Source organism: Echinops telfairi, unplaced genomic scaffold (genome assembly GCF_000313985.2).
Source record: "Echinops telfairi isolate 266 unplaced genomic scaffold, ASM31398v2 ScPeMD7_655;HRSCAF=1070, whole genome shotgun sequence".
Taxonomy (NCBI): domain Eukaryota; kingdom Metazoa; phylum Chordata; class Mammalia; order Afrosoricida; family Tenrecidae; genus Echinops; species Echinops telfairi.
In genome coordinates, this window is record NW_022104553.1 from 25,395,685 (window position 1) to 25,405,021 (window position 9,337).

Genomic DNA, 9,337 nt, shown 5'->3' on the forward strand with positions numbered 1-9,337 from the left:
AGGGACTCCCCAAGAATATCCCAACCTGGGGTGAGATGCCAACAATCAGAGACGAGGGCGGGAAGGAAGGGGCGTGGGGACCTACTCACCATTGCCCTGACCGTCACCCTTTGGTTGAGGGGCCATCCCTAGGTGCAGCTGGGATCCGGGTGCGAGTTACGAGTGGGTGGTGTGGAGTGGCGGTGGGATGACCCTACAGGAAAGGGCTGGCCTTGGGTGGGGAGGGGGTGCACCCCAGCTCAGCCAAGAGGGGCCCCACCCAGCCAGGAGGGGGTTCCGGGAGAGACAGGGCTGTGGCTGGCCCCGAATAGGGTGGGATGGAGTTCCCCTGTGGGCCTTGGGCCAGAGCCCAGAATAGAATGAGATGGGGGAACCCTGGTGGGGGAGGGCGGTGAGAAACAGGGGTATAGCCTGATCCAATCAGGCCTGTGAAAGCAAGGAGGAGGGGAGGGGGTGAGGCTTGCTGGGCTACTCAGATTGGGCAGGGAAAACCGAGGGCCTGGGGCACATCCTGGGGCCCCCTGGAAACTCAGGCAGGCAGTGGGCCCCATGGGAGTGGAGTCAGGGTCCCGCTCCCCCTGGCTCCGTCGGGCTGCACCTGCCAGAGGTGGATACGGAAATACCGCTAAACTTGACCGGGGCACTTAGACAGGGGGCCCTCCTACCACAGCTCGCCCTCAATCAGGCATCACCCACCCCCTCCCGTAGGGCCTCCCCCAAATAAGGCTTGGGTGGGGCTCTCCTATCCCTTTAATGTATGCTTCAGAAATAGGGTCTGGGGGAGGGAGAGAATTTGGTAAATGACTCAAGCCGGTCTCCCCGTTATTAAACGGGTGACCCAACTTTTCAAAGGGAGACAAAAGGACTCCTGAAAGGGGGTCACTCTCTAGGGGATGCCAATTCTAAGGGGGCTGTATTAGGGAGGGTTGGACCAAAGGGGACTCTTCTCAGGAGCCCAAGGTAATCCCTTTCCCCCCTGGGAAGGCTCACTTTGGGGTGGCTCATATCTCCCAGGAGCCCAGGGGGCTGTGGAAAAGAAAAGATCTAAGGGTTCCAAGGCCAGAGGAGACATAGTCCGGAGCGAGAGTGCCTCCACTCTCCCAGAAACCAGGGGACGGTGCAAACTCAACCCGCTCCACTGCTGTGGGGACCCCAGTCTCTCTCGCAACCAGGCGGGGAAGCGGCCCGGAGCTGCAGGGAATCGGGGCTCACCGCCCCAAGACGCACCTGGCTGGAGGGGCGGGGCAGTCAGAGACTTCGGGGGGGACCCCACCGCCCCACCAAGTCCCCGAGGGTGGCGGGCACGGGCGGGGATGAAACTGCTCCAGCGCAGGCCCCGATCGTCCTTGGCTTGCACCCGTGCACACCCTCCACCCGGATCAGGGGGGTCCCTATCAAGAATCCCTCCCCTCTAATTTCCATCAACCTATGGCCTGGGACCCCGGTACCTTGCGCGCTGCAGCCCAAGCGCCATGGCTCCCCAGTCACCTCCGTTGAGCCCTTGGAGGCCCGGGGGGGGGGCCCCCTCCCCTGGCCCTGCGAGCCCCTTCCCCAGCTCCGCCCCTTGCCGCGTAACTGGCTGAGCCGCTGGCAGCCTGCAGCGCTGGTTGGACAGCGGTTCGGTCACTCTCGAAAAGGAGGCGGGACCAGAGGCAAAAGCTTGCCAGGCTAAGAGGGGTGTGTGAGTTGGGGGGTGGGGTAGCGTAAAACACACACACACACACACACACACACACACACACACACACACACACACACAGCCACGCCCCGCGCCGAGGACTTCCTCTGTAGTGTCGCCAGCCTCCCCCCACTGCATTTCCAACGCTCTCGAAGGCGCGCAGGTCACTTTGTTCCTTACACCCGAGCCCCCCCATCCTCTGAGCGCCCCGCCCATTTTTCTCCTCCACTCCCCCAACTCCAGTCCCACCCTCTCCAGTCTCCCCAGCCTGTCCCCTCGCCCAGCCTCCCCCTTTGCGGAGCTCTGCCTCTACCCTCTCTGCGGCATCCCTCATCCCCCTCTTCCATGCCCCAACTCCTAATCCCACCCTGCTTCTACAGCCCTGCCCCTCCGTAACCCACCCTTCCCCCTCAGTCCCCAGCCCCTCCCTCCGGCGCTCTGGGGCCCAGGGCGCCCCAGCCTCACCTTCTTCTTCGCCTCCCTCCACCCTGACCTCTTTGTCTCTCTAACTCCCCTTTCAGGTTCCCATTTGAAGACTGCCCCAGCGCATGTCAAGCAAATATGTGAAATGCAATCCCGCCCTCTTCCTACCAAACCCAAACCCGACCTAACTGCCATCGAGTCCATGCTGACTCATAGTGACCCTACAGGACAGGGTGGAACTGCCCCATGTGGGTTTCCGAGACGGAAACTCTTTCTCGGGGTAGAAAGCCTCGTCTTTCTCCCTCCCAGTGGTCCAGTGGTTTTGAACGGCTGACCTTGCCGATAGCAGCCCAAAGCATAAACCACGACGAGGTACAGGGTCACCAGAGTCCCTGGATAGGGCAAACGGTTAAAATCCTCTGTGGGCTGTTGGAGTCCCGTCCAGGGGTGCCTGGGAAGAAAGGACCGGCGATCTACTGCGTCGAAAGCAGGCATTACAATCCGATGGAGCACAGGTCTGCGGTGACGCACAAGGGGTTCGCTGTGCGTCCGAGGGCGCTCTACAGCACCTTTAGAACCAACAAACAAATGATCAGCAAGGAGAGATTGGAAGCATTACAGTGGGAGGAGGCTATAAACCTTTGTGTGTAGTGGGGGAGAGTGGGCTGGCTTGCATGCTAATCCTCAGCGTTACGGGTGTGTGGGGTGTGTGTGGGGGAACTATTGTTCGGTGCGGCTTTTAGTTCCAGACTCTCAGCCACAACAGAACGCCACTCCATCCTGCGCCATCCTCACAATTGTTACGTTTGGGCTCATTGTTAGCAGGGACAAGGGTTAAAAACCCAAACCCAACGCCCGCCCCCCCCTCCTGCCATGGAGTCTATAGGACTCATCACTACCCTATAGAAACCTATAACTACCAAGGCCGTGCATCTTTAAGGGACCCGAAAGCCTCATCTTTCAAAACTGCACTGGTGGGTTTGAATTCCTGCCCCAGCTCTGGGGGACGGGATAGAGGTGTCAGACCTAGCCAATCCCTTTAAATTCGTTTCCCTGGCGATTGGCTCAGGGAAGACATGTGACCTGGAGTGAGTCCAATGAGAACCAACTCTGAGATTTGCTACGCCCCTCTGTAAGCGGAGTCCCTCGTGTCCACTGCAGCGTTCTGATGCCAGTCTGCCCTTGGGTGCCTGGACCCGCCATCCCTCAACTCCTAACGGAATCATTGCGCTTACACATGCACCTGTATGGGTCCTGGTGGCTGTTGCTGATTTGTGGTTAAATAGGATTGTATTCATGAATTTATTGTTTCCCTTGAATTCGTTTGAGTTGATTTCAGCTTTTTGTACCCACTCTTGATAAGCAGAGACAGTTAGCACCAGAGCCTCAGGGTGGAAGCCTGTGGGGCTCCAGATAAGGAGAGGCCTGAGTGAGAGGGGGCCCCTGGGGGAACCTTGGGAGTGAGAATGACGTGACTTGGACTTGCTGGCTTCTGACAGCAGGAAAGACCGATCACCAGAAAAGGAAATCATGTTGGCAAAGTAAAGGGCCAGCAAGCAAGGAGGGAAGTCATCACCGAAATGGGGTTCCGCAAGAGATACAATAATGTTGTTGCTGTTAGGTGCCAACGAGTCAGGTCCAGCCCTCGGAGATCCTAGGCACAACAGAAGGAAACACTCTTGGGTCCTGAGCCATCCTCCGAAGTGTTCCTCTGCCTAGCCCATGGTTGCGGCCACTGTGTTTATCCATCTCATCTGAGGGCCTTCCTATTTTTCGCTGCCTCTCCACGTTACCAAGCATGCTGTCCTTCTCCAGGGACCGGTCTCTCTTGACAAGATGTCCAAAGTCTGAAACAACAGACTCAAACAGACGGTGGCAGTTACATAATCTCCTGTCAACTTGAGGGAAGGGGTGGGGTCTAAGCCTGTCCACGACCTTCTCCTGAGGATTCTGGGAACTCTTGTCTTCTTCCCTGGAGACGGGACACCCACTCCTTGAGAGACATTCCTGTTGATAAGCCACATAGAGCTACACTGATGGAGCCAGAGCCCTGGAGCTGGAGGAGCTACATGGAGACCCACGCCAGTGCTGAGATGCTTACAATGCCACTGGATCCACAAGATTTTCCATCCACGGGCCTGTGATCTTTCTGCATTTGGTGTCATTGCATGTGTTGCATGAGTCTGAAGAGGCCTTTATAGATTGGCATCAGACATATGGGCTAATATTGGACTTATGGACTTGATCTGGACTGGGTTGGGGTGTTCATATACAGTTACTCTTTGATATGACGCTCTCATACACATATGAGTGTCTCTGGATTTGTTTCTCTAGTCCACCTGGACTCACACACAGACCAAGGATCATGTAGAGGGTGCAGGACCGGGCAATGTTTTGTTCTGTCTCCCAGAGTAGAAGCTGGCTTGTTGGTAACCACCACCACCACTACCACCAATGACTTGAGCAGTTGTCTAGGGAGCCATCGTCAGTCTCTCCACATCTGGAGGAAAGACGAGTGATGAAGACCGAAAGACGTATAGCAACAACTAGGCCCATGGACGGACTGACCATGCAAACATTACGCCCCACCGTTCTGAGACCAGGAGCTCTAGATGGTGCTCGGCTCCCATGGCTACTGCTCTGAAATGGATCACTTTAGAAGGTCCTGGGTAGCACGGGAGAGCAACGTGGAACTGAACTGGACATCACAAAAGAGACCGATCTTACTGGTCAGATTCAGGTGAGACACCCCTACCCCAGGACCGTGGCCTGCAGTCACCCTTCAGGTCTGGGACTGAAGGCACCGCCTGTTAGAATAACCAACCATTTAGAATCAAAAGGGCAGCATGTACCCAGACAAAGCCTTTGCAGAGCATCAGGAAAGGAAATGGAAAACTTGAAACAGGAAATAGCTTTGAAGTAGGAGACACAGGTGAAGGGAGAAGGAGCGATGGGAGGGGGAGAGAACAGCAGTGGACCAGTTGGAACAAACTGAGGAAGAGTGGTTGAAGGTAACACAGATATCTGCTCTGTATACTTCTTCCCCTACCACAATAAAAGCGGTTCCTTTTGTCAACAAACAAACAATACAATAACAATGACTAACGGCATTGAGCCTCTTGAGGTGAGTGACCATTTGTAGGTCATCTTTGCAGAAATGTCTGCGTCATTTTTTATTCAACGCTCATGCTTGTTTAGCAAGTGCTTGTTTACTTCTACGGGAGCCCTGGTGGCCTAGTGGTTCCTCGTTGGGCTGCTTTCCACCAGGTCAGCAGTTCAAAACCACCAGCCACACGCGAGGGCGAGAGATGAGGCTTTTCGCCCCCGTGATGAGTGACAGTCTCTCAAACCCACGGGCGCAGTTCTACCCTGTCCTGTGGGGGCCGCTGTGGGTCGGCATTGGCTGGCCGGCAGTGAGTTGGCAGCTTTGGACTTTCTTTCTGTCTGATTTCTTCACCCGGTGATGTTAAGCGCTACCCGGCCCTGCACCGCCCCCTAGAATCAGTTTTCCATTGGCTCACTGTGATCCATTGGCTCACTCATCGGTTGAGTTTTGGAAGTAGATTGCCAGGCCTTTCTTCCTAGCTCCACTGACAAACCCCTCTCAGTCCCCACCGACAAGCAGGTCGCGATTACTCCTGAGCTGCAGAGGCTGGGACTCGAACCCTCGTCTCCTGCGTGGGAGGTGAACATTCTACCGCCACCTCACCTCCCAACACTCCCCCCACCCTCCCCGTGGGCTCTTGAGAGATTGGGAAGAAATGCTGCACCGCCAATCCAGAACGGTGCATGCACCCCATGCCGGTCAGCCACCGTCTCTCTGGCTTGCGTCTCCAGAACCTTTGGCTCAGCCACAGCGGTGTTCCTGCCACTCACCCTCCTTCTGGGCTCCGGGACTAAGGGGCTCCTTGCCCCTCCATGGCTACCTCCCATCCTCTGATCTTATTTCCACTGCTCCCCCACCCACCTGGACTCTGACTCCTAATAAGGTGGGCTGAGAGAAGTCAGCTGCCACCTCTGGCACCCAGCCAGGGGCAGAAAATCCCTCCAACCCCAAGCCAAGGCCAACCTTTGAGTTCGGTGACGGAAATAAACAACACCAGTCCCCAAGCTTTGTGCCCTGGCGGCCTGCCAGGCACCGAGGGTACTCCACGCCCCTTTGCATTCCTGCTCCGGGACACCGATGGCCTAGTGGGTCACGTGGTGGGCTGCTAACCGCAGCATGTCAACACCAAGCAGTCGCCCCGTGGGGGAAAGATGAGGTTTTCCAAGCCTGGCGTGACGGACAGCCTTGTAAAGCCACAGGGGCAAATCTATTCTGCCCCACAAGGTCGTTGTGGGTCGATGTCGCTTGATGGCAGCGACAGAGGTTCCGACTTGGATCAGAACATCACCCCTTTGGACGGATACCTGTATTCTTCTGTAGGGCACTGGGCTCTGGAGCCAGCCAGCCTGGGTTCAAATCCTGCCTCCAGCACTTACCAGCTGGGTGACTCTGGGCCCTTATCTGAACCTTGCAGTCTCTCAGAGGATCATTTCTGGGATTGGGCTAACAGAGACTTGGTGCCTTCCTGTGGCAGTGGTGGGTGAACACATGAGAGGCCTCTAGGTGCCCCAGAAGGCTTGCCCTTGACTACTAACCTAAAGGTTGGAGGTTCGAACCCACTCCATGGTGGCACAGAAGAAAGGCCTGTCAGTCTGCTTTGCTGGAAAATTATAGTTGAGAAACCACCCCTGGAGCTTGCACAGCTTTGCTCTGCAGCGAGGGGGGCGGGGACGGACCGACACCATGGTGGCAGTTGTTAGGTGCCAAGGAGCCGGCCACCACGCGACTCTCTGCACAACAGAACAAAACACTGTGGGGCCCTGCGCCATCCTCACCACTGTCCCCATGCCGAGCCCATTGTTGCAGCCATAGTGTCCCTCCAACTCCCCGGGAGCCTTCCTCTTTTCCGCTTTCCCTCCATTTTGCCAAGCATGATGTCCTTCTCCAGGGACAGGTCTCTCCTGATACCATGTCCAACGGAGGTGAGACCGAGTCTCCCCATGGGGCCCCCATTAGCCAGAATCAAGCCCAGAGAAGCAGGTTGGTTCTGTTTGTTTGTTTGTTTGTTTACGTAGCGGCAGGTTAGACCCAGGGTGTCAAACTCAATGAAAACACGGGCCATTTGGTGCAACAGACAAGATTCACGGGGGCCACGTCACATTTACAAATTTTGTTCAATTTATATTTTGAAGTGAGGATTCAGGAATATGGATAGGATAATTAAAACACTATATAATTGCTTTTATTTAAACATTTGTTTTATTTCATGTATTTATAAAACTAAAATTATTCTCTTTTACCCAAAACTTGCCAGCGCTTTCCTCCTACTAGTTTTCCAATATCTGGATTCAAAGACTGAGAACAGACAATCTTCATTGAGGCAGATAGATGTTTATCAGTTAATCTTGATCTGTATGCCGTTTTATTTCATTTCATGGACAAAAATAGTTGCTCACCCAAGTATGTACTCCCAAAACAGCATAAACTTTGTGCAGCAAATATTTTAATTTCTGGGTATTTCTCACCTAAATAATAATATAGTGTGGGAATTCCTACTTCTCGATATTTGTCTTCTAAAACCGAATCATTCTGGAAATCAATTAATTCAAAATCTTGAATAAAATACTTAAAGAAATAAACTAACATTTTTGACAAAAGTGCATAAAGGCAGAGATAGAATATATAAAACCTACACCCTAACAAAGGAAATGTAACAACTACCACTAACATATCAATATACACTTTAAGATGCATATCATTCAATGCTAACACTAACGAAGTCCAACCACGACACATTTTCAATTGCCTCTATGTTTTGACCAGAAAATATAACAAAGTAGCTCATAAAAAATACAAAATGTTGGACAGCTGACAAACATGACGCACAATCATAATGGCTTCCCTCTAAAAATATTAACGAGCGCTGCCGCGGGGTATGATTCCTAACAGCACAAGCCAGAGTGCTCTTTTTCACCTTTTCACGCCTGGGATCTGTTTACATGACATGACACTGAGAGTGGCAGCCATATTGCTTCCAAACGTCGCCAGAACTGAGTCAGCGCGTTTATACACGTCCACAGGCCCCCGGAAAAGGCACTGGGCTATATACACACACACACACACACACACACACACACACACACAACTACATGTTAACCATGGCCATATATATATACAACTACATGTTAACCATGATCACATTTGGGGCAGAAGGTCGATATGTGGGGTGTTCAGAATTTCCACCTTTGATAGTTTATAAGAGTATGAAGGGATTCTAAAGACCAAAACATTCATGAACTACTGACCTAGTTATATTTATTTATTTATGTATATATATTTATATATATACTTACTTATACAGATAGATATATAACACAAGAAACAAGCAGTTAAATTATAAGGAAGTTATACAGATAGATATATGACACAAGAAATCAACAGTTAAATTATAAAGCAGTACAAATGGCTCAGTGCAATTCAAATGTGTTAGACAGTTATGGGACACTGGCAGCCCTTCAAGTCTTGAGGACCCCCGGGTAGTCCTCTGTAGAGAGCTTCAGGCTATCTGGGCACAGGCAGCCAACAGCAAGGCAAGTCACCAACAGTCAGTCCCCAGCTCAAGAGATGTAAATTCCAATGGTGTGGCAAAGCAGGTTTTGAAGGAACCTTAACTTACAGCGACACAGTCCACAGGTTAGGTGTCCCACAGGTAGTGTAGCTTGCAAATCGAGGCAGAACAAGTGAGGCAGCTGCACACTCGTCCAATGATCAAAGAGCGAGAGACCAGAAAGGCGAGTCTCACCGAACCATTTCTCTCTCCGCCCTTCAACTAATCCCACATGTGTTTGTCGGCCAGGCTGGCACAATAAACTAACTACCTCAGCTGCTGACCACGAGGTTTGGAGTTCGAGACCAACAGCTGCTCCGCAGGTAAAAGATGAGGCTTTCTGCTCTCTTCAAGATGTACAGCCTGGGATGGCTCCTTGATATAAAAGTACTTCTTGATATGAAAGTCTTTCATCTCTTCATATGAAACATAGGAGCGCCAGACCTTTCCTTCTGCACCCCAGCTGGGTGGGTTTGAACTGTCAAACTTCAGGTCAGCAGTCAAGAGCCAACCGTTGGCCATGCCCAGGGGCCTCATAGGATGGTCTCCTACACACACACACACACACACACACACACACACA

General features: G+C 52.8%; 1 protein-coding gene across 1 annotated transcript in view; it reads right to left on the bottom strand.

The window, feature by feature from the left end:
- The window catches only part of HIF3A (hypoxia inducible factor 3 subunit alpha), a 37,135-nt gene extending 35,661 nt beyond the window's left edge, over positions 1-1,474 (bottom strand). Inside the window, exon 1 of the mRNA XM_045292663.1 lies at positions 1,449-1,474. Within this exon, the coding sequence (XP_045148598.1) occupies positions 1,449-1,474 (26 nt within the window). The remainder of the gene's footprint in view (positions 1-1,448) is intronic.
- Between the last annotated feature and the right edge of the window lie 7,863 nt (positions 1,475-9,337).